General features: G+C 34.6%; 1 protein-coding gene across 1 annotated transcript in view; it reads left to right on the top strand.

Moving 5' to 3' along the window:
- Window positions 1–11,720, top strand: part of PRTG (protogenin) — a 139,571-nt gene extending 127,851 nt beyond the window's left edge. The window contains exons 16-20 of the mRNA XM_044660104.1: window positions 4,841–5,023; window positions 7,740–7,860; window positions 9,889–10,054; window positions 10,820–10,924; window positions 11,316–11,720. Coding sequence (XP_044516039.1) covers window positions 4,841–5,023; window positions 7,740–7,860; window positions 9,889–10,054; window positions 10,820–10,924; window positions 11,316–11,720 — 980 coding nt within the window. The remainder of the gene's footprint in view (window positions 1–4,840; window positions 5,024–7,739; window positions 7,861–9,888; window positions 10,055–10,819; window positions 10,925–11,315) is intronic.
- The last annotated feature ends 14,961 nt before the right edge of the window (window positions 11,721–26,681 follow it).

Raw genomic sequence — 26,681 nt, 5'->3', positions numbered from 1 at the left:
GTTCTCTGCAACTTCATCCAGTTAACCTGACAGTGCTCCTCAAAAATCTACCTCTAAAACCCCCATCTGACCACCCCTTTTTTTTTAATTTTAAACCCTTAACTTCTGTGTTAAGTCCTATTGACTTATAGGTGGAAGATTGGTAAGGGTAGGCAATGGGGGTCAAGTGACTTGCCCAGGGTCACACAGCTGGGAAGTGTCTGAGACCGGATTTGAACCTAGGACCTCCTGTCTCTAGGCCTGGGTCTCAATCCACTGAGCTACCCAGCTGACCACCCCTTTTGACTAAGCTAATTCTTTCACTTTGCTCTGACAAAGTAGTCTGAATCTCTTAGCAAAGATTTGGAAATAAAATAGATGTCTGTTGAATAGTGAATAGCTGAATAAACGTGTGTGTATAATGGAATCTTATTGTGTAAGAAATGCAGAATTTAGGAAAATGTAGATTTGAGTGAACTAATACAGATAAAAATAAGCAGAAACAGAAGAAAAATTTACACAAAGACCTCAGGAATATAAATACAGAAAAATGCCAAAATAAAATAAAAATCTAAGTCATTAAAAAATCAATAATGGTCCTATGCTGAGACATCTATTCTTTGAGACATCCATTCTTCTTGGCAGAAAGGCAAGAGACTACAAAGGCAGAATATTGCTTACATTGTCAAACTGGTAACCAAATCAGTTGTTTTTGGTTTACTGTTTTTCTTTGTTACAAGTGATAATTTAGTTTTATTTGGTGGAGGCAGAAGTAGTATGTCAAATGGCTATAAAACAAAAAGCATCAATAAAATTTATAAAACCATAGTAGTTAGAATCTTACTTCCTCTGGCCAGTATCTCCTACATAGTTACCATTTCCTTTAATCTTTCCTTCCAAGCCACATAGGTTGTGACATATTTGAAGAGATAAAGAGTCTTCTTGCACCCCTTAAATCATGTCTTTCATATATGAATGTTTTGGGCAACTCTATGGTTTTGATTTCCTGAATTTTCCCATATGCTCAAGATGTTTTCTAGGGTTGGCACCAATATCCTATCCCTCACCTCTACTACCAGAATAATTTGTCACTAACCTCTCAATCTGTCTTGCATGGAAGTTTCTTTCTCTTTGCCATTGCATCTGTTCTGTTTTTCTGTCTCCCTTCCCCACCCCCACCCCCCACTGTCTCTCTCACACACACACACATACACACCACACAACATATATACACATCTTGTACTGTTGGGTTTTATCATATATAAACACTTAAAATGTTCCCTACAAGTTCAAATTTTAATATTAAAGTCAAAATTGTTGTAGAGTTCTAATTTTTAAAAATCTGTCAATTAAGTTTCTGTAATGTTGTTAGCTAAAATTGTTAAGCAGTAATGTGATGATGAATTATTGCCTGTGCAATTTGAATAACCATTTTTTTTCTCCTCTCTGATCTCCAAATAGCTCAGAGGTTATAGCCTTTACACATATTGTATGTAGTAAATCAGCCCAAAGTACTCGGGCTCTTTAATGATGCAGTTTCTCTAAAAGGTACCATTGGGGAAGGATCTCTAACTCTGCAATATGAACTTTTGCCTTTAATAACAGTACTGCAAATGATGGCTGCTTTGGTCACAGAGGCCTCGTTTTGCTTCTATTTTACTTGCTTTACTTTTTTGTGATTTGGGAGCTTTTTTAACTGAAATAACAAGGGTTTTTGAGACTTTTTTGCCTATTAAAAAAAAACATCCATTTCTTTTACATATTCTGCTTATCATGAAAATGAAGAAATAATCCTTCAAATGGAACTAAGCTTTAAGTGATTTCACTAATTTCAGAATGAGACTTATTTGGAATTGAGAGTAATAATATTCCAAAAAAAATTTAAGCCGCTGTTTTCAGAATAAAACATGGTCTTCTGTAACAAAAAGAATATCAAACAATAGTAATTCCATTCATTTGCTTCAGAGGTGAATGCTTAAAGCAATCCTTAGGGTAGCTGAATATAATTTCTCAGGACATAGCTTTAATTTTTTAATTCTATTTGCCAAAGTAAACTCTAAATATAGGGGTCTGTGTGTTCATCTAACAGTTGTACTCTCAAGTAGATCACATGCTTTTAAGGTCAAGTTGAAACCTAAGATCACCAAAACATGCTCTAGTCAACTCCTGATCATTGCCATTCTAGTTTAGCTGTCTCATACCTTGTGACCTGAAGTGGTGCCATGTGCATTAGGACAACAGCTTAAAAGATTAGGCCCTTGCTGACTTCCCATAAGGGAAGCAACAAGGAGGCAATCGTTCACTGGATATGAACTTGGAGTAAAGTCCTTAGTTATAGGCTCACTGAAACTTTTTGTCAGGGTGTCCTGAAGTCATGATAAATCGGTTGAAGACCCAGTACAAATCATGTGTGACTCTGTGTAGTCCATCTCCAGGTGCAGTTAGGTCAACTTCTTGCTTAGAATTCCATCATTCAGATATTCTTAACATTGAGTCTCTTCATTTTTTCTATTAAAAAAAAGAATAACACATTGTTATCACTGTAGAGCATCAAATAGACATTTAATATCAGGGGTTATCAAATTCTGAGGATTGCATATTAATTTCTCATTTTCTCACAGTTTATATTGTACAGGTTGGATCTTGTATCTTCATTTATTAGGAAGAAAATAGCATTTATTTTTATCATTTCTTTCTGACTACCACTTCCCTACTTGGCATTTCAAACTGAAGTCCTAGTCATCTCAAATTCAATCTGTAGAGCTCATTAGCTTTTCCATATAACCTCTCCTTTTCCAACTTTCCTATTTCTAAGTTATGACTATTCTTCCAGTCTCATAGGTTCATAGCTTTAGCATTAATATTGACGTCTCATTTCCCCTCACTTAAATTAACCAATTAGTTGCTGTTTGGGGATAGGTTTAACTCAGGTCAGACCCTAGTTGTTTAAATTTAGTATTGAAAGGTATCAAGTAATAACATATGTACAACCCAGTGGAAGTGCTTGTCAGCTCTGGGGGTCAGGGGAGAGGAAAGGGAGAGAAAATGAATCATGTAAACATGGAAAAAATATTTTTAAATATAAATAAATAGATAGATTCAGTATTGAAACAAAATGAGTTAATCCTTAGGGCATTGAATATTTAGCAAAAAAGAGCTTTATTTAGCCATGGTAAAAGCAGAACATTAAATAAGGGAATGTATTGAGGACACTTAGAGCTGATTCAGCTGACCTTGACTATTACCCATCGTGATTCACTAGCCATGTATCAAAGCAGCCCTAGAACTCTGTGGAGCTGTTTTATACTCAGGTAATGATGAAATATAGCCACAGGCTGAGCCTTTAGTTCCCTAAACCAAACAAGTGTCAACATGTGTTCTAAAGACTTTTAAGGAAAAACGAACTTGCACAGTGGGAAGGAGCTATGATATTACCCTTACAAAACTATCTTGCAATTTCTACCTCCACAAAATCTTTTGAAACCAACCTCCTTTATTCTACTCAAATAGTGACTAACATAGTTTAGGTCCTTGTCACCCCTCACCTAGATTATTGCAGTGACCTAATTGGCCTGTTTGCTTCAGGCATCTTCCTTTCTCTAGACCATTGTCCTTACTGCCATCCAAGTGGCTTTCCTTAAGTACAGATGTGACTAAGTCTCTCCCTTATTTGAACAGTGGTTCCCTATTACCTAGGAAGGAAGGTAGGAAATAAACTCAGTGTTATGCTTTTTTTTAAGCCCTTACCTTCCATCTGAGAATCAATATTATGTATTGGTTACAAGGTGTAATAGTAGTAAGGGCTAGGCAATAGAGGTTAAGTGACTTGCCCAGGGTCACACAGCTAGGAAGCGTTTGAGGCCAGATTTGAGCCAAAGACTTCAACTCTATAGGCCTGGCTATCAATCCACTGAGCCACGTAGCTGCTCCCAATATATATTTTTTTCTTTTATAGGCCGTCGGAGTTAAGTGATTTGCCCAGGGTCACACAGCTAGGAAGTGTCTAAATCCAGATTTGAACCCAGGTCCTCCCAACTCCAGACCTGGTACTCTATCTACTGTGCTGCCCCTAAATGGCTTTTAAAGCCCTTCACAGCTTGAGCTTAAACAATCTTTGTATTCCTTTTCCTACAATTTGCAATCCAAATAAACTGTCTTTCTCCCTGTTTCTCTCACATGTCTCCTACCTCCATCTCTTTGCTTTCACCGTCCCCAATTCCTACAATAGATTTCTTCCTTAGCTCTGCTTCAGCGAATCCTTCTATTCCTTCAAGACTCAGCACAAGCACTGCCTTCTACACGAAACCTTTTCTAATCTTCCACAACTGCTAGAGCACCTTCCTTACAAATTACTTCACATTTAGCTACTTTGTATTTATTTCCTTTATATTTGTTTTGTATATGTTTATATATGTATTTGTTTTGCACATTCCTCCACCTCCATGAGAAAATGTTTCTTGTGAGTAGGAATTGTTTCATTGCATTTGTATCTCTTAAAGTCTATCACAATGCCTGGCACATAGTAGATACTTGAGAAATACTGATTGATTTTTTTTAGATTTATATTTTAAAATGGTGTAGAGGAGGTAGCACTCTATTGTAATCATAAGACATATTTGAATCCCAGATCTGCCACTTAATTAGCTCTGTAACTTCAGGCAAGTCAGTCAACATTGCTAAGGCTTTCTATTTTATCCCTCTGTAAAGTGGAAATAATGATACTTGAACTGTACACCTTATGGAGTTCTTATAAGAATCAAATGAGATGTATGAAGAGTTTTGCAAACTGTAAAATCGAATAAATAGGTGATAATGTCAAGAGAATTTTCTTATACTAACAGGAATTTATGTGTATTTGTAGGAGCAATAACCATGGCTTTGCTAGAAAATCTAGTGGCGGGAAACGTCTACATTGTCAAGATAGCTGCATCCAATGAAGTGGGAGAGGGCCCCTTCTCAAATTCAGTAGAGCTTGCAGTTCTTCCGAAGGAAACCTCAGAATCAAATCAGAGGCCGAAACGTTTAGACTCTACCGATGCGAAAGGTCTGTAAAGATGCTGTTGGTTTTTTCCTCAAGCCTAGGAGGGTGGGGGAAGTCTCTATTCTTCTCTGCTCTTCTTTAATCCCTCTAACAGGTTCCTAGCTATCTCAATACTTGTTATTCATTATTTCTCAACCTGCCACCAAAGGTCACCTACTTCACTTCTCATACTACTTTCTTCTGGTTTTCCCTTTGCATCCCCAAATTGTCTGGATCTGTAGTTGGATCTGCTTTGCTTCAATTCTTCAGCTCTCCTTTTTTGGTCTTTTGGAACAGTTAATAGAGGCTTAAACATCTTATACATAAATTGATTCTACCAACTACCGAGAGAACAAATCTGTGATAAAAAACCATTATCAGCAGAGGGCCACAATGGGGAAAGCACTTCTTTCTTATATTTTTAACACCCTGAGAACCTGCCACCCAATGCTTCTACCCACAAAATTTGTATATACTGGCATGGATCTAGCACCTCTACTGAGAAAAATTTCATGTTCCACAATCTGAGATCTTTGCTTGCTTTGCATCTCACACAAAGTTGTCTGTTTCTTTTGGAAAAGGGGAGATGGCTCCCCTCACCAGGTTAGCTTTTAATTGTATATGTTTGTAGTTAAAGAGTCCCTCAGTATGTACAAAAAAATGCCCATTAACAGATAATGTCTTTTTGTGTTTCTTTGGGCCAAACTTGAAACCATACTTTTTCAGGATATTACTGGCCACCCATGGTATGGAATTCTGTGCTAGCATAATGTTAAAAGTAAATGCTTGGGGGCAGCTGGGTGGCTCAGTGGATTGAGAACCAGGCCTAGAGATAAGAAGTCCTGAGTTCAAACTTGGTATCAGACATTTCTTAGTGGTATGACTGTAAGCCACTTAGCCCCCATTGCTAGCCCTTATCTCTCTTCTGCCTTGGAAACAATCCACATTACTGATTCTAAGACAGAACATAAGGGTTTAAAAAAATAAAAGTAAATGTTTGCAGATATGCTAGTTTACTAAAGTTATATGCAATATTCATATTCCTGCTTCCTAACATATTTGTGATGTTAAGCACCACATGCCTAATGATCTTCATTGCCCTCTGCACTGAAGCCACTTTAGTCTTAGCTGCAGTCACCGGTCTTCTGCCCTACTCTCCATCACCTTTCTTCTATGAAGCATTTTTTGGTGAGCTAAATCCAAGGATGATTGCCTGGAAATGAGCATTAGCAGTGCTTTGGCTGAGAAGGGCATGGTTTCCTTTTTCCATAGAAAGTGTGAAAGAAAATGCTCATTTCCCTCCACAGAAGTTGTTTTACAGAAGAACAGAACCTCTTAAAAGCTTATTCACTCCAGTCTGATACTATGTCATCCTCAGCCCATTTAGCAGGTAGAGACTGCCTCTGACCAGTGTGAGTCTAGAGCTTCCAATGTATTGGTACAACTAAGGAGGTGGCAGTGAGGACAAGATAGTGAGTAGGGCTGGGAGCTGCAAATGAACATAGGATGCTGTGAAAGTAGGTTGTCAGTACCAGATACAGCAGCAACAGAGGTAAGGGTGGTAGCAGAAGTGAAAACAGAATGATGACCACTTTTGCAATAATAGCAGGATGAGTCTATGGAAATAAGACGATAGCAAACCATGAAGGAATCCATCTTTAATTCTTTAATGTTAATTCAAGCTGATTGCTACATGGTATAATGTATAGAGTTGGCCTTAGAACAAGGAAGGTCTGGGTTCAAGTCTTGCCTCTGACCTGTATTGGCTTTATGACCCTGAGCAAGTCACTTAAGCTCTCATAATTCCAGGCAACTCTGTAAGTCTCCAAACTGCAGGGAAGATTCCAACATGCACTGATGGAAGGTATTTCTCTATCTAGGAATTGCCTATATCATTGCAATTATGGGTCTAGTCTCTGTCTCTAAATTGAAAAAATAATTTGTAATCTATAGATATTTGCTTCTTAACAGACTTAACTAGAATGTAATCCTTCCATGTATCAGGAGACATCTGTATTTTGTACATATTGAAAAAAAATAGCCAATGGACTTTCTTGATTATAAAAATAGTATTCAATTTATGGACATTTTCTGTTTGAAATTATTCTTTCTTCCTTTTTTCCTTCTTTCATTCCTCCCTCCTTTCACTTCTTTCTTTTTCTTTCTTTCATCTAATTATATGTTAAATAGTATGTGTATATATGTGTACTATTGTATATATGTACATATGTACTATTTAACATATAGTTGTTATACATATATAGAATAGTTTCAGATAAACAATACATTAACTATATCTATTTACTCACAGACATATACGTATATACAATCAGACAGGATGGAAGTGCAATGGCCATTCACTAGTCCCATATTACTACTGATTAGCACGGGATCTTTGACTTGCTCTGTCTCCTACCTGGGCCAATTTGCCCTTTCTTAGGAAGCTTCATGGATCCCTCCATAACTTTTCCACCACCACCATTCTCAGAGGGTTCATTCTTTGATGTCAGAAAGTGACTATACTTGATCAACCTTTTCCCCCTAGCCTCAGCCTCCCTGGTAGGAAGCATTATAAGTGTGTACTACCACGCCCAATAAAACTATTCAATATTGAAAGGTTTTCTTCCCTCAGAAATAAGTTAGACAAGGGGGAAGAGGAATTTTAGAATTCTTTGAAGTATAGCAATTATTTATTTTATGATATAATCTTTTAAATAAATATGCCATTTTTTCCTTACAGCTTATTCTGGTTATTATCAGTTGGACCAGAAGTCTATGACTGGCATTGTTGTTGGTGTGTGCATAGCACTGACTTGCATACTTATCTGTATCCTCATTTTGATCTACAGAAGCAAAGCCAGGTAGGTTTTTAGTGATAGAGATCTGAGATGCTTTAAAAGAAAATATAAATAACTATAGCACAAAGCAGACTCCATTAGTAAAATGAATGACACAGAAAATTCTTTATAAAATTGGGGGACATTTTCCCATTTAAATGTTTTCTTTTTATTTTTGTACTTTAGTGGGATTTTTTATGAAAGAAATTCTAACAAATAAATATGTCACTGATTATTCTGTCATCATTAATTTGGTTACTTTGTAAAATACTGCTATTCTTTTGAAATTTTCAAGAAAAAAATTTTCCTGATTTCTTTGGAGATCTAAATGAGATGCCAGGACGCTCTTAGTCCATTTCTATATGATGCATTAAAAGTGAGGTACTTGATTATGAATGGGATCCTTAATCAAAACCTCTCATTTTGTATTTAAGTACCCATTTCAAATGCCTAAATGATGCATTGTTCAAGAAGAAATAATAAATTTTTATGACAACAGCTAACCAGAGTAATATAAATAGTTTACTCCTTTTAGGGAAGCTGCTATAAAAATACCTCCTATTGATCTGTAATTAAAAAGAAATATTTTGAGGTTTCTGTGAACAGAATATGAGAAAAAAAAATTCCGCAATGTAAAAGAGGATTCTAGGCAATTCTAATGATACCATTTCAAACCATCATTGATTTGTAGCTGCTTAAACAATGAACTTTAGATAGCATTGAACCAAGTTTGCATCATTCATGCCATTCTAGGTTAAATAGTTTAAATACATCTTAAAATAGAAGTGGGAAAGTTGATAACTGCTTACTTTATAAGCTATTCCTTTCTAAAACTTAAAGGGGAATTACAAAGCTTTTTGTGAATTCAAAATCCTGTGTTGATTCTACAACTTAATACAGATGGCAGGCACCAAATTCTTTGGACTCTATGTCCTATGACAAGCTGTAGCAAATATAAAGAATTGTTTGCAGATGGAAGAAGCAAACACTGTTTACTGTTTAGTAAAGGGAAAAAAACAATTTTGACAAACATCCTTTTTATAGAGTTAAGAGATTGACTTTTTTTCCTTTCTTTTAAAATGTTGTCAATCCAAACCAAGAAAATAAATTTTACACAGATTATGTATGTAATCAATTTTCAGTCTCATGAAGATTACCCATTATTTAGAAGAAAAGTTTTTTCATTTTAAACTAATTCTTTCAACCATTCACTTATAGGCTAATTCCTTTATCCTTAATTGGTTTATATTTTAAAAGTGTATTCTTAAATTTAACATTAATCTAGACAAAATATCATTAGGAAGGTGAATCTACTTTTTGAAAGTCAAAACCAAATATGCAAGATTTTTAAATTATTCATGCTTCTGTTCCCCTCCCACTAGAGGATCATCTAGAATTGACTATATAAACATATAATATTAAGTACAAGTACTTGGAAAACGTTCCCTTGACCAGATAAAACAGTCCAATTTTGTCTTGTTTTCTTACTTTAATGATTTTTAAATAAATCTTTTGAAGTCTGTAACTTCAGATTAAGTGAACTATGGGTGATAAATCACTAAATCTCTTCACATAGATATCCAAGTCTTGTTCATAATCTGTACTGTTTTAATTGGTCACTATCATTAAAAATGACAGATTAAAGTCATTTTGGCTGTATAACAAGCTAAAAATTATCTCAAAAATCTTTAGAAAATAAGTCAAGAAGATAATACTTGTTTCTACATAAACTGGAAATAAATAATATACTACTACCTAACACCTGAAACAGTCCATCAGTGTTAGACAGTTAATGCTTAACATTAAGGGAACAAGTTGTACATATTCAGAAATCAAGGGGAGAATTAAAGTAGGTTCCCAAAAGTAAAGTATTTTGTAATGAAGGTAAAATCTAGTATTCTTGACACCTATGGTTAATTGTAGTAATGTCTTTATACGTTAAAGAAAAATATTAGAGAATATTACTCTTATCAAAATATAATTTGTATAAGTTGGCATTTTCATATTTCTTTTATGTAATAATATTTCCTGTTTTCAATTTTAAAATTTTAGGAAAACATCTGCTTCTAAAACTTCACAGACAGGAACTGAACAATTATCTCGTACCAATGCCTCATTAACCAGTGGGAATGAAATGAGGAAGAGCCTAGAAGGAATTGTAGAGAATGAAGAATCTTTACTACCAATGATAACACAAAATAGCTTTGTGGATGCAAAGGTACTTTGAGCTTAGAAGCTAATTTAATGTATTACCTTAACTATATGCATTTTTCTTCCCTGTGTGAAATACATCTGTCAAAAAAAGTTAGTCTGTATGCAAAAGAGCTATGATTCCCAAAAGATTAAAGAGGAGAATGGTCTGAATCACCACAACCTTGGAAAATCCAGAACTACAAATAACCCAACAAGTAATGGACTGATGCATAGTAGGTATAAGTAGTCTGCACATGAGATGTGACCTTGAAAGCTATCATCATGATGGGAAAAGGAGGTGGCCTCGTCATTTATGAAGAGTAAGGGTTATCATAAGGACATTACAGAATATGAAAAGAATTAGAGAAAGGTCTCCATTGTGTTGGTTAGATTCCCTATGGAGGATTTGGGTGAAAGACATAGACAAAATGACAAAAGCTAAGAAAGAATGAGTAAATTATAATCTCTTCTCTTGGAGGGAATACCCATAGAGCAGAGTCATAAATCCATCAAATTATGTTGATTATTGTGTTTACATGTAGCACCAAGCAATATATATAGTCAGCACCACAAAATCCTTCAAAAATAAATCTTACAAGTTATTCATGTTCTATTCTTTTGGTCAGCTTACGTATAACCTTAAAAATATCCCAGATTGATATTTGCTACTAGAATCAAAGAAATAATGTTATGTAATTTATTTCTTTTTTAGCATTTTCTTTTGAATATAAATATAATATGCTGTTGCTTTTGAACTTAAGGAAATTAAAATTTTTCCTTTTTATTTCAGGGTGGAACTGACCTGATTATCAATAGCTATGGTCCTATAACAAAAAATAACCCTAAGAAAAAATGGCTATTTTTTCAAGATTCCAAGAAGGTGAAAATTGAGCAGGTAACTCATCTGAACTTAGGCCTGAAAGTACTCGATATGAAGTAGTATTTATAAAAAGGAGAAAGAAGCAAAATAAAGAACTATACATTAAGTTTTCATTCTTTCTTAAAATATTATGTGTGATGCTATTCATTATAGATATAACTTATTAATTATAGTCATACAAAGTAACAATTTGCTGAAAGTGCTTGACTACTTCATAAAAATTAATTGCTCTAAAACTATAGATAATATTTAGGAGATTCTGTTATGAGAATATCTTGTTTGTATTTAAAGAGTGTCTTGTTCTAGAGCACATGAAATCAGAATCATTATCTTTACACTTGTTAGTCCTTAGGATTTTCTGCAAGTGCTTTATTATCATTTCTGTTTTGTGTTTTTCCCCATACAGCCTCAAAGAAAATTTGTTCAAACAGTCTGCTTTTATCAGCCAGGCACTACTGTTTTAATAAGTGATGAAGATTCCCCCAATTCCCCAGGCCAGCCAACCAGTTTCCAAGTGCCCTTTGGGATTACAACTGACACAGAGCATTCAGCAAATAGTGAAGGAAGCCATGAGACTGGAGATTCTGGAAGATTCTCTCATGAGTCTAATGATGAGCTACACCTGTCTTTGGTTATAAGTACGACACCTCCTACCTCCAATTCCTTCTTAGGCAGTGATTCCAGTGGAGATCCTGCAATAAATAAATGTGAAGACCCTTCAGTGCCATCAATTGCTGAGGAGACTTCTGCTTCTTCTTTACAGTTACAGTCTGCAATGCTGTGCTTTGATAAAAATGAGTTTCCAGTCTAGACAGCCATGCCAGACATTCTCACAGTATATATATACACACACACATATATATATATATATATATACATATATATATGTCTGTTCGAAGGACAATGAACAGGAAGCCAAAGCATGTTGTGAAAGTCCTGATGTCTTACTGGATGTTTTTGATATTTTTGTTGAATGTTTTTTTTTTTGTTTATTTTCAAACTCACTTTTTTTGAATGTTTTGTTGTCAGAAATGTGAAATGGTCAAGATATCTGACTAAAGTTTAAACTATATCACTGGAGCAGAGAGGACTTTTTAAGCCCCTTTGCTGACTATCTACCTCAGTTTGCCAAATGGTGAACTCTGAAGACAACTGAGTAACCTCATTTGTGTTGTAGTTGATTTCAGCTATGTAACCAATGATACTTCCTACTAGCATTTTTTTATTGCTGTATGTGTAATGTATTTGATCAAAGGAGTAATAGGTAGAAGAGTAAGAATGTTTACCTGAAGCTCTGACTTTTTAACAAATTATAATATCTACATAGTTGAGATAATTAAGTACCTCTGACCAGGAGAAGTATTGAACCATTTAGTTGGGAGTTGGGGGAAATTGGGACCATTTTAATCACTGGCAAAAAGAGGACTCTATTGAAATAACAGAATAATTTTTAAATTGCATGTAGCAAATTACATCTTTAAAGGCATTTAGAGTTTTCCTTTAGAGCCTGAGTACACCCAGATAACCCTTCTAGAGCTGTGCCTTTTCAGTATGCCCTCAATGATGACAGTTGTTCAAAAGACTATACTGTCTACAGGCTGTCCATGGAAATATTTCACATTCATCATTTTCCCAGGGTTAACTGTAGAACTCATTTTTGAGAATGAATTCTTTAAGTTTGTAGGTTGTTTTCCTAATCCTGGCTTGGCTTTGAAGGGATAAGGAAACTTCCCAGAGGATTGGCATGAACACCAGTAGACAGTAAAAATGAGCTATTAGAACGTCACAGTAACGGTGCCTTCCATTATTTATTATGAAACTCTTTGCCTTATGCCTTGTCAATTTTCATAACGTTGCTTAGGACAGGAGCACATAAAATTGCCTTAAGTATATACTGAATTTTATGGATGCTTTTTATTGTAAAGTACAGTAGCCCTCCAAAATACTTATTTGGGATTTATCTAGGGTTACAAGTGTTCAGGGCTCTATCCATTTCCATGGATTATTTAGAGAATTCAGTACTATTTTTTCCTTCAGTATCAGTGCTGTTAATGGAGAACATTAACTTCAGGGAGAGATTTGCATCCTCATGCTGATTTTAAACAGGCATACAGTCTATGCTGTAGAGCATTATAGAGAATATTGAGTCATAAATATCTATTGAACCTTGTGCCGAACACTGCACCGAGCAGTATAAGGGGATTTTTAAAAAATGGCATGGTCTTAAAATGGTTCCCCATTCCTTTAATGTTATAAAAATTGCCTAAAAATTACTTTGGGGCCTTATTTTAAGAAGAATTTTATATTTGAATCTCATTAAAACCTTCCCTGAATAGATCCATTGTTGGATAGGATTAGAAAATGAATTAAAGACCCCTTTATATAGAGAGAGGATCCCTTCCCCAATCCTAGCATTCCCAAAGAATGATAGGGACATATTTATTGGATTATGTTGTATACCAAAATGGATACACTTAGAAGCAAACTAAGCTGAAGTAGTTTTATAAGACAACTGCTTTTCAACTCAAATTCAGAGCTTCCATTAAAGAGTCCATTTAAAATATGGGCTTCATGAAAAAATAAAAAAGCAGAGCTTTAGGTGAACAATCTGATGCAAGAATAAATGCTACTCCTGCCTTTTATAGCTCCTGTTTTATACTACCTCCTTTTAAAGTTATTCTAGTGTTATTTTTTTTCCTGTACTCAGGGAACATTGTGTTGCTTTTGAGCTGCCTCATGTAAATGTGGGCAAACTGACAGGGTATGGTGTTTTTTGCTTTTTAAATAGGAGCAGTGTATAGGGCCAAATTCACTGGTGTCTAAAATTACGGAATACAATTAGACATTTTTAAATTTTTTATAAACATTATCAAAAAGCAAACAAACAAAAAAACCAAAAACTTTTAGTTTTAAAAAGCTAAAAAATGTCCCATCAAGATTATGGAACATGCATCTCGGAGTGGTTTGACTTAGAGCTAGTTTTAATAGCCTAAGAAACTAATCCAGAATCCTTGAATAAAAGTATTTTGTTTGTTTGGTTTTTTGATTAACCAGGCCATTGTGGATGCAGATCTTTAGGCTGTTATCTCTTTGCTTATTGTGTACCAGTACCTTTTTCTTTAAATATTGTTGCTAGACAGGCATTATAATAATTATAATAATAATAATAATAATAATCCTGTTACCAAAGAATTTTCTGTAGAAAAGAGAAGAAAGTTGAATATTATTTTCAAAAAATTTGAATTAGCTAAAAACTATAGGTTTGAAGCGCTGAATAAATTTTTATTATACAAGTAGTTACTAACCCAAAACAATAGGGCTTATATGATTGTAGTTGGTTAAATAGATTAGTATAGACTTCTACGATTTTAACTACCTTGCTGTTACCAGAGCATTTTACCAGCAAATAGTTCCAAAGAATGTCAAGTGTAATTTTTTTTTCCTTCAGCAAGTAGTTTTCTGACTATACAGTATTAGAGTAACTATTTTTAAATTGTTGAATCTACTTGTTGAAGGGGAAAAATTTTTTGTCACCAAAGATGTGTGTATACACATATATATCCATGTGTATACATGGATATATATGTGTATGTACATATGTACATATATGTGTATCTCATCAAGCAAAATTTTTAGTGTACAGCAATTATGATTTTCTACTTAGCTAAAGTGTGTTAAATCTAAGTATGAATTTATTACCAAAAGGTGAAGTTGATCACTCTCTTTTAGAGTAGTGTCACTTCACAGTTTTTCACTCCCAAGGGGCTGATATGCAAAGGGTAACTGTATTCTTCTCCAAAGACTTGTTTGCTATAAGTACTAATACATACATTTCATTTTATACCAAATGTGCAAGTAGATGTTGCTCATCCGTATTTTCATACCAAAGACCAGTAAATTATATAGGCTAACCTATGACAAATGAAAGATGAGCAGATTTGAAATAATGTTTAGTAGCTTATTAGAAAGGATATTTAGCATTAGTAGCTAAAGATATCAAAGTTTACATAATTAAAACACAATATAGCTATGGTGCTATTAATGTTTTTATTCAAGTACTTTTTATCAGCAAATAAAGAAAAACCAAAGATATTTAAAGTTACCTCAGCATATAGGCAAATTTAGTTGTACATTAAACCCTCTGTCTTATTTTTATGTTAACCAGTTATTTCTCTCCAGAACCCATTCCACATATAGATGTCAGGCATAGGTACTTTCCATTGAATCTAATGATTCAACCATAGGATTTTTAAAAAATCAAATACAGAGCAATTCTTCTTTAACAGTCTACTCACGAAATCCCACCAGAAATTTCATCAGACTGTATTCAGTTTCAGATCATTATGGCAACCCTCTGAATTAACCTAAGCAATTATTTTCAGTGTTAATCCAAAAGATTTGAAACTTTCCTCTTTAATGACGTTGGGGGTAAGGTCTTCAGGTAAATTTTTAGGGACATAGGTAAAAAGAACAGATGCGATCACAGAACAGATAGATCTCACTTTTTGTAATATATGCTACTGAAAATTTATTTAGAAATCAAATCTTCACTTAAATCACTGTAAACGCACCCAGGGAGGTTGCTAATTAAAAGAATTTTGTGGGAAATCTTTTTTATAAAGCAAAGACTACAGTTTCTAGTTGGACTTGTAGATTGTAGATTCTGGGTTAGCTTAAAGCAAGATATGCTTGTAGTGTTTTAAATGAGTTCAGAAATTTAATTTAGGGTGTTAAGGAAGTTCATATCCTCAGCATTCTGGATTAAATTTACTTCTATTTCAACTTATTTCCATTGTAAGCACTGGGAGAAATATAACTGGGCAAGTAGCACTTTGCTCCAAAAATATATCCTTGCAAGAAGAATGCTCACCAGTTGCCAACGTATAAACACTGTACCTTGTCAGGGTCATAATGTAGACACAGCTTTGATAACTATTGAAGTCTGCAAAAAAATATAGTGTGAAAGTATTTAAATTTAGTGTAAGAATAATTCATATAAAATTTGTTTAAACCTCAGACGTCGGACCATTCAACAAAGGATGGATTTATCCACTTAACATAAATTTTATTTCATTAAATTTTGAACCTACGGTGTTGATCAATTCAGCTTTTTAAAAAACTTTTCCCAAGGCCAACTACAGTACACATTTACTTTTGTCAAGTTTTATCCTGCCAATTTATTATGTGGACCTCTGATTACATTCTCTTAATAGTCACAGATTATCCAACAATTTCTGTTGGCTGTGATTACAGAGTAAGGGTTCTAGAGATCAGAATATACTATAAATTGTCATTATGGGTTTTGCTCAGTTTACTTAGAAGATGAACATAAAGGTGGAATTCCATTTTAAACTCTTTGAACTCGTTTTTAAACTATGCTTTAAAAATAAGAATCCAAGGCTAGTACTATGTGTGTTTTCAGTCTTTGGTCTTTTGCCAGGCAGCTCATGTATTTTCCAAGTATTTAAGAGCAATAGGAAAGCCTTATATTAACCTTACCATTAAGTTATTTCCATTAAATCCTCATAGCAAGACACCTATAATCCTTTACTCGTCAGAAATCAGTCCAAGGTTAAGCAAAAAGGGTAGATGCTTTCTGCATGATATGGAGACCATGAAAACACCTTACATTTTATCAAATGTTCATAATAAATTTTCTCTCTAAAATACTGCATACATTTTGAATTAAACTTTAATTTTTCCAACATGTGCTTTTAAAAGAAGTTTTTAGATTCCAATTTAGCAGAAAGTTTTAAAAAATAGTTGCCTATATCTTTATTAATTTTAGCAGTATTTTGGAAGCTATTTATATTGTATTTAATATGACTTCCTACTTTTTATTGAATTTGAATTCTTTTACCATGAGCAAAAATTTTATTTCAAGTTAGCTCTACTCTTGCTTAAAAGAGTTATTTACTACATTATTTCTGACCATGTGTATTTAGCCTCTAAAGAACAAGTGAAGCTTTGGTATGTTGTTTGCTCTTGAGATATCCCATCTATCAAACCTAAAAAAAAAAAACACACACGCACAACAAAACACAATCTGTTTTTTTTTTGTTTTGTTTTGTTTTTTTTATGTTCTACCAGGTTTCCTTCTGAGCTGTAATAGAGTCATTACCTGCAGGGTCAGAGTGATGAAAGAGTACTAGACTAAGATTTAAAAAGTGTGGATTCTAGGACTGGTTCTTTTACTAATGCACTGTGTGTTCTTGGCAATTCACTGAACTCTTCTCATCTCAGTTTTCTCATCCGAAAAATGAGATTGGACCAACTCTTTTTAGTTCTAACATTGTATAATTTTAGTTTACATATATAGAATGTTTTGTGGTTACAAATCTTGGGCTTCTGAACCCAGTGCTGCTTCTTACAATACTTCTATTGACTCGGTTCAATTATATTTATTTTTGCTACCCCAGGCAGCCAAGGGCCTAAAAGGAGGTATTTTAAATCCTCCCAAAATTGTTCTAGTCTGTTCCTACTGAACAATATTAAATACAAACTTCATTTTTATTGTCTTAGCATTATATAGGCAATCTTGGAAAGCTCAATTTAGATTGGAGTTATTGAATCAATCTGGCAGTCAATACTATTTATTTGTGTTTTTTCCATACTTTCCTGAATCAAGTTTTAGAGTACAGTTTTCTTCATACTGACTTCTGAGGGCCACTTTTAAGAACAAATAAGAAAAGTAGAAATGCTTTGAAAAGTTAAAGAAACTGCCCAATAAAAGAAAGTTATCTCCAAAGTATTTTTATTAGGCTGTAGGTTAGCATATATAGATCTTACTTCCTTTTCACAGTAGATTTATTGGATCCTTTGCTTAAGCCAAAATTAAAATATTAGCATCCCTTCCACAGTAACCAAATGAATAATCATTGGAAGAAAGTGGCAGAGAGAATACAACTTGGGATTTAAAATTGCCTGGATAATCCACATGTGGATAAATTAAGAGTAAACTGCAATCAGCAATTACAAAGCATGCAAGTGTTGTGTATCTCACACAGAGCTTTGTTTTTCTATATCTCCATACTTCTAATTTATTATCAAAATTCTTTCCTTAAAATAGTCTGATACTCTGGGGAAATATTGGGTATCAACTTTATTTCTAACTGAAATAATACAAAAATGTAATTGGTAACGAGCCTACTTTAAAAAGGACTTACAAAGACTGAATATACATACATTGCCTCAGCCCGTCATTAGAGTAGATGGGTATATATTGTTGTTTCGTTGTTTTTTTACAAAATGTTCCACTTTTTTTTTCTTCAAAGATGTGAATGATTTGAAAGTGTAGGAGCCAGTTATGTATCTCATATTGTGGGTGTTCTGGGTCCTTTCACTCCATATAACATTTTCTTATATAAGGGCAACATTAGCAGACTTGCCAATGGAGAATAGTAGAGCTGAGTTATTTTAATTTTATATTTGACTCAGGGGATCAGCTCTGTGAACACCATTGCATAAAGAAAGCCAATGTTTGCCTTGATTTTGAATGTACCTTTTTCATGTCTTTTTAAAAAATAATTTGTTATGTCAGTTTGTTTTCTTTTTTCTAGCATTATAGTATATGTTATCTAGTGTTTTTCCCCTTCCCCAGGATTGTTTATATGCTATCTCAAAGGTCATGCCAAAAATGAATAGAAGTTTAAATGCCAAAATGTTTATGAAACTGCTGTCTAAATACTGATTGATTGCACAGTTTTAATAAAACTTTTCCTTAGTAAAAAGTAGTATCCTTTTCTGTTTCACTTTTCTTTGAGGAGAAAGAGGAATGCTAGAATGGGAGGGTTCTCAAGTCCACCCATAAGAAAAGAAAATGGAGCCTCAGGTTTACTTTCATATGGCATATTGAGTGACTTCAGAATCTTGCTACTTTGGATATTTGTTCATTTCAGATGCCAAAGGATAAAGTATACTAAAAATTAAAAGCTTGTTCCAATAAATACATTTTTTTATTTTAAACCCTTAACTTCTGTGTATTGACTTATAAGTGGAAGAGTGATAAGGGTAGGCAATGGGGGTCAAGTGACTTGCCCAGGGTCACACAGCTGGGAAGTATCTGAGGTCAGATTTGAACCTAGGACCTCCCGTCTCTATCCTGGCTCTCAATCCACTGAGCTACCCAGCTGCCCCCCATAAATACATTTTTAATCAGCCCAAGATTCAGAAATGTGTAGGCCTACTAGAAACAAAATGTATGCTTTCAGACACAATCTATTATGTCTATTTTGCCTAACTTTATTACAAGGGAGGGTTCAGTTCTGAGGCAGAGAGTAGAAGCAGCTATCTCCCAAAATAAGTGATATAAAAAAAAATAAAAAGCATCAGAATTGTCTTTAAAAGATGAAAAATATCATAAGGAGCTCCCTTTTGCCTATGAACTAAAAGAAAGCTCAGTCCATTTAAAATTAATGGAAATTCCACTCTTTCTCTTTGAAGTCATCTGGAATTCTATTAACTAACCAACAAAGGGATGGAATAAGGCAATTTTCCGTCTCAAAACAGCTTGGAAGTTTGTCAGGAAAGGTCTATTTAACTAGGGTGAGAGGGGAGTATGGTTCAGTACACTCTGTGCCAGGCAAACCAGCAGTGAAACCCGAAACCCCAGCACAGGTCATCCCCATTACAAGCCAACAGAAAACCTTAGGAGACAACTGATGGGACACAGTGTCCAGAGCTCTCAACTCAGAGGCAGAAAGGGAGTCAGAAAACTAGTCAGAAGTAGATGATAGGAAGGCAAATAGGTGGTTCAGTGGATTTAGAGTTGGACCCAGAGGTGGGAGGTCCCAGGTTCAAATCTGGCCTCAGACACTTCCTAGCTGTGTGACCCTGGGCAAGTCACTTAACCCCCATTGACTAGCCTTTACTGCTCTTCTGCCTTAGAACCAATACCCAGTATTGATTCTAAGATGGAAGGTAAGGGTTTAAAAAAAAAAAAGTAGATTACAGGTTACCCTGGCTGCAGAATACTGTTGCATTGCCCATTGTTCTGCATTGCAGTCCTAGAGTGAGAGAAAGGACTATGAGAATCAGGGACTAGAGTCACAGTTCTAGGATGGAAAGGAGAGCTTGTGGTTGTCCATAGACCAGAGCACAGGCCAGGTGGGCACTGACTATACTTCTCCTTATATCATACTATTTTGGAAGAACTAAAAACTTGCACAGTGGCATGAAAAAACTGAAGTTTAGGAGTGTGCTCCTTCTACACTGGGAACAGAGTCCAGTTGTACTCTAAAGTTAAAAGCCAAGAAAAAAGGGTAGAAAAATTTGCAAGTTTCGGAAAAAGAATTTGACCATAGAAGTTCCAATGGTGACAGGGAATATCAAGGAACAAGCTCAGAATTAGATTGGCATCAAGGCAGCTACATGTAGAAATGCAAGAAAGAGTCAACATCTTGGTGAAAGACACACACCAAAACAAAAACAAAAACACCTAAATAAAATAACATCTTGAAAACTAAATTGGCCAAATGGTAAAGAAAAAAAAATTCCATTGAAGAGAAGAATTCTTTAAAAAGCAGAATTGACCAAATGGAAAGTTCACAGAAGAAAATAATTCCTTAAACATTAAAATTGGGCAAGTGAAAGTTAATTACTCCATGAGACATCAGGAAACAAAGTCAAAATAATGGGGTGGGGGGAATAGAAGAAAATACGAAATATCTCAATGGGAAAATAGTTGAATGGAAAAATGAATGGAAAAATAAAAGGAAAAAAGTAGATCCGGGAGAGAGAACTTAAGAATTATTGGACTGCTTGAAAACCATGATCAAAATAAGAGGCTGTACGTCATAAAACAAGAAATTATAAAGGAAAGAAAAGTGTCCTGATATTTTTTAACTACAGGGTAAAATAAAAAGAGTCCATGCATCACCTCCTTAAAGAGATCCCAAAATAAAAATTCCCTGGAATATTACAGTCAAATTCCAGAGTTCCCAGGCCAACAAGAAAATACTGCAAGAAGTCAGAAAGAAACAATTCAATCTATCATGGCACCACAGTAAGGATCACACAGGATTTATCAGCTTCTACAAAAATAGAATTGGAGAGCTTGGAATATGATTCCATAACGCAAAGGAACTAGGTTTACAACCAAGAATCACCTACCTAGGGAAACAGAATATAATTCTTTGAGGTAGGCGGAAGGAATGGGTATTTAATAAAATAGAAGACTTTCAAGAATTCCAGATGAATACACCAGCTCTGAATAGAAAATTTGATTCTCAAATGTAAGAAATACAATTCTCAAAAAAAAGTCAAGAGAAGTATAAAAAGGTAAACAGAAAAGATAAAACAAAAGAGATTCAATAAAGGTTAAACTATTTGCATTCCTACATGAGAAAATGATTCTTGTAACTCCTAAGAACTGTAACCTTATTAAGGCAGTTAGAAAGAGTATACAAAGAAGAGGGCATAGGAGTAAGTTATCTATAATGGGATGAAATAAAAAAAGAAATTAAGAGATAAAAAAAGAGTATTGTGCTTGGAGAATAGGGAAGAAAGACATAGAATTAGGTACAGTATCTCACAGGAAGAGACAAGAAAGAGCCATTATAGTGGAGAGAGAGATGGGGTTGGGGGTGGACAATAATCCATTCATTTATGCTATCATTCTATATTTCTCCCTTTTTTGTGAAACTCTTTCTGAGTCTGGCCCTGGGATGAATGCTGGGGACACAAAGAAAAGGGAAAAAACATACACATAAATAATTTCTGTTCTCAAAAAACTTACATAGTAATGGAAGAAACAATAACCAAATAAATAGGTAGCTACAAAATACATACAGAGTAGAATAAATGTAACTTTAAATAAAAAGACAGAAAAAGCTGGATTGACCTGGAAGGCCTAAGATATGAATCTTAAAACAAAATGTCAGGGGCAGCTGGGTAGCTCAGTGGAGTGAGAGTCAGGCCTAGAGACAGGAGGTCCTAGGTTCAAACCCGGCCTCAGACACTTCCCAGCTGTGTGACCCTGGGCAAGTCACTTGACCCCCATTGCCCACCCTTACCAATCTTCCACCTATGAGACAATACACCGAAGTACAAGGGTTTAAAAAAAATGTCAGTGGTGAATAAGAAGAAAATAAGTAATGATGAAAATAATTTATTACAACAATCTTTACAGATTTTTTCAGTCTTTTTTTTTCTGTCCTCTTCCTCTACTCATTTTTAAATGCCCTTGGGATGACTTTGCTCCCTTGCCAAATTTTCTTTAAACTGATTTTTACTTCTATTAGTTCTTGCCTTATGAGATGATACTGATTTTAAAATCATCTATCAATATTTTTCATAAGATTGTTTACAAAAATCCCAAACCAACTTTGCTTTTATTCACTATATTTTTTCACTTGGCAAACAAGTCAATTGTCAGCTCACTGGAGCTCTTTTAGTTTTATCATAGCAATTGATTTATATTGGTATAAATTATTATAATCTGGGTTGATGTCATTTCTATTATCAGATGATGTAATTTCTGTTATCTCCATTTTTATTATTAATTACTTGTTTAAAAATTCAAATGTTTTCAATCATATGTGTATCTTTTCCTTATTATATTATTATTGCACAAATAATAATATAACTTTTAGCTGAGAGCATTTAAATGACCTACTGAGAACACTTAAAAAGACTTAAGAGGGTTATTTGAGAACAATTAAAAATGTAAGAGCACTTAAGAAAGGTGTGGAGGGAATATTGAAAAGGATGAGGTAGTTACATTAAAGATAAGCTCACAATTGGCTGTGGAAGAAGGAAGGGTGGAGTGTAACCTTTCTTCCTACCTTCTAATTGGATGATCTCACACTCTGGAGCATTTTGGACATCTCTGATTTAGAGAGAAATAACCATCAAATTAAAGTTTATAGCATCATCTACTCCCTTTGCAGACATTTTGCCACTGTCACCACAGAAGAGGGAAGAGGCTGAACAGGATTGAGAAACATGGAATGGAGGGTATATTGTAAGTTCTGATAGTTAAACAATTCATGCCCAAGAAATGTGTGATCTTGCGATGAACCTTTATTCTTAGCTAGGTTGGTTTGTTGCAGAGATCATCCCTGAAACTTTTCCAGTCTTATTAGGACCTGCCAGAACTTTTGTACTACTAGTATAGTCTTTGAGAATCCAGAGTCACCTCCGTGCCATGAGAGGCATCAGAGAGTATGGTTGTGAGAAGGCATTTGATGTTAAGTATATTTTATTATATTCTTATAGTTAAACTGGTAAAAAAATTTGGTATGGTAATATTCTACTTAGCTGGAGAACACACTTAGTTATGTGGAATATTGAGATGAACCTGGAGATAAATTTTTAAAAAAGGATTCTGAGCAACTAGCACAGTTGTGAACTGGTTAAAATCTATTTGTTTGGTGGGGGCCCCAGCTCCCAGCATGCATTCAGGTTAAGACTTACCTGACTCTCCTGCCAAAAAATTTGATTGCTATGACACATTTAGGATGGTCGATTGAGTTCCTCATTTAGACTCCACGTTTCTCATTTAAGAATTCAGAGGACGCTGGTTTTTGTATTCTCTAGACTAACCCACTGCCTTGCCTCACAGGTGATGTGGCAGTGACTTAATGGCATGGCATTTCTTTGTCTAAAAATCTACAGAAGTTTGAGCTCTGAGTGACTTTAGGGGCTATGGATAGGAGTGCACATCTTTCTGCATGTTCAGCCCACCTTTGCTGTTCCCCACTGGCATCTATTTTCTTCCCATGGCTGCCATCCTTGTTGGCAGTGTCAGTCTTCCACAACTCCTTCCCCATTTGCCCTGCAGTGGAAGAGTGGAAAAATGAAGGAAACTCTGGAGTCGGAGAACCTGGGCTCAATCCTGCTTTAAGGCTTAGGTGAAAAAAACACAACATATATAATTATATATGTATATAATTATATATGTGTCTGTTTGTAAACATATATATACATATACACATATGTGTGTGTATATATATATACACACACATTTGTCTATCTATCTAATATATTAAGCCTCTCAGGGATTTAGTTCCCTTATTTGTCAAATGAGGGAGGTGGATAAGATGGGAAACCCAATGATCCTTAGTAGCCAGCCATCACAAAGCCCATGTTATTTTTGTTTCAAGAGACAAGCCTAATTTCAAATTCCTTATCTACATAATCTTGATTGGCAGACTTTGCTTTTGGCAAATACTGACCACTTACCACAGCAAGAAAAAGCAAGAAAATTATTGAAAAAATAACAGAAAGACTATAAAAGCATAGCAATCCAGAGCAACTTATTATAGGGACAACTCTATACCTCAATAACTCCTGAGGGCATCACTAGTAAAACAGAACAAGGATTCATTTGGTTTTTTTTTTTCCTCTGATTCAGACATTGAATGATTTCACTGGTAGAGAATCTATAATTGCAGATGAGCTACTGGGCTGCCACTTATGATCTTTAGATACTTCTTTGGGACATTGAGAGGAGCCAGTGTATTAATTAGAAATCTTGAACCTTTGGACTCCATCTCCCAGAATTCTTTTTCATTACCCAGCATCCTTTTCTCTTCATCCTCAAGTTGTGTGCTTATGTTATTTGTATATAGTTGACTGTAACTCCACCTCTCGCTCTTCTTTTCCCAAGACCACAGTTTGGTTAGCTGCCTTTTTTACTCTAGTTTTTTTTTTAATAAATCTTGTCAAATATAATATTTGGAGATATTGTATATTAATTTTTAATCTCACACCAACTTTATGGCAGATAGTCATAATCATGACCCAAATTGCATCAAGTAAGAGGCTATTCTGTTCACAATATAGTCTCTTTTCCATAAATACATGTTCTGTTATTCTAGAGAAGGCAGAGGAGTGACACAAAGCCTTTAACTGGGTGAAGAGAGACCTGGATTCAAACTCTATCTCTGACCCCTAGCCATTTGAGTCATTTATCTCTCTCAACCTCAGTTTCTTCATGTTTAAAAATAATAGTATCTATTCTATAATAAATACTGTGATAGGATACTGTCTACCAGGGTTCTCCCCTTGTCATGTGGATTAGGCCAGTTTTTTTCATTTAAAGCTGTCTCTGGCTCAAGACTCACATCACTTTATAGTTTAATTGTAGCCTCTTTATTGAATCTTTATTGAATATCCTTTATAGGCTTTAAATAAATAACTCTCTTTTTCTTAATAAGATCTTATATAATACCTATGTAAGGGTCTTGAATATCTTATCTCATGTAATAGCCATAGAAATGTCAGATATGATTTTAAGAATACGATTTCCCCATAGAAATTTTTTCTTTATTTTATTTTTCCCTAATTACATGTAAAAACAGTTCCCAACATTTTAAAAAGAATTTTTTCCTGAATCCTCTCCCTCCCTTTTCCCCACCTACTGAGGTGGTAGGTAATATAAAATAGATTTTATATGTGACATCATGTAAAACTTTTTTTTCCATATTAATTCTTTTGTGGAAAGAAACTGAAACTAAAAAGAAACCTTAAGAAAATGGAAAAAAGTTTTCTTTGGTCTGCATTTGGTTTCCATCAGTTCTTTCTCTGGAAGCAGATGTCATTTTTTATCATGAGTCCTTTGGGATTGTTTTGGATCATTGTACTGAAGAGAATAGCGAAATTATTCATAGTTGTTCACTGGAGAATATTGTTGTCATCATGTACAAAGTTCTGCTTACATCACTCTGCTTCAGTTCTGTAAGTCTTTCCAGGTTTTTCTGTGTTCCTCCTGCTTATCATTCTTATGGCATTATAGTATTCCAATATAATCATATACTATAAATTAGCCATTCCCCAACTGATGAGTATCCTTCCACTTTCCAATTCTTTGCCCCTACAAAAAGAGATTTGAATATTTTCATTCATGTAGGTCTTTCCCCATTTTTTAATCTCTTTTTTATCTCCGTTTTTCTCTCTTTTTTAAATCTGTTTTATCTCTTTATCAAACATAGTAATGGTATTGCTGAGTCAAAGGTTATATGCTGTTTCATATTCCTTTGGGCATAGGTCCAAATTGCACTCCAGAATGGTTGAATCAGTTCAGAATTCCCCCAACAGTGCATTACTGTTTCAATTTTCCCACATTCCGTCCAAGTTTTGTCATTTTCCTTTTCAGTCACAATAGCCAATCTGATAGGTGTTTTAATTTGGATTTTTCTAATAGTGATTCGGAATATTTTTTGCATGACTATAGAGAGCTTTAATTACTTTGTCTAAAAATTACCTATTCATATATTTTGACCATTTATCAATTGAGGAATGACTTGTATTCTTATGCATTCAGATCGCTTCTTTATGTATTTGAGAAATGAGGCCTCTATTAGAGAGACTCAAAAATTTTTTCACTATTATGATTACTCACCATCTTATTTTGGCCCTTGTTTATCCTTTTCTCTCTCTTTTCATTCTCTTCATCCTCAAAAGAGTTTAGTTTCTGACCACCAAATTCTGCAGTTTGCCTTCTTTTTCCCATCATTCTCATCCCTCTTCTCCCCCTACTTTCCTGCAGGCTAAGATAAATTCTTATACCTAAGTGATTATGTGTGTTCTTCCCTCTTTGAGCCAATTCTGATAAAAGTAAGGTTCACATGCTCTCATTCTTACCTTTCCCATGTTCCCCTCCACTATAAAAGCTCTTTCATGGTTCTTTTATGTGAGATAACTTACCCCATTCTATTTCTCCCTTCCTCCTTCTCCCAATGCATTTCTCTTTCTCACCCTTTAATTTAATTTCTTTTTAGATATCTCATTATATTCAACTCACACCCTTGTGTCTATTTACACTATTTCT

This window comes from Gracilinanus agilis, chromosome 2 (genome assembly GCF_016433145.1).
Source record: "Gracilinanus agilis isolate LMUSP501 chromosome 2, AgileGrace, whole genome shotgun sequence".
NCBI classification, from domain to species: domain Eukaryota; kingdom Metazoa; phylum Chordata; class Mammalia; order Didelphimorphia; family Didelphidae; genus Gracilinanus; species Gracilinanus agilis.
This window is presented reverse-complemented; position numbering and strand designations above follow the sequence as displayed.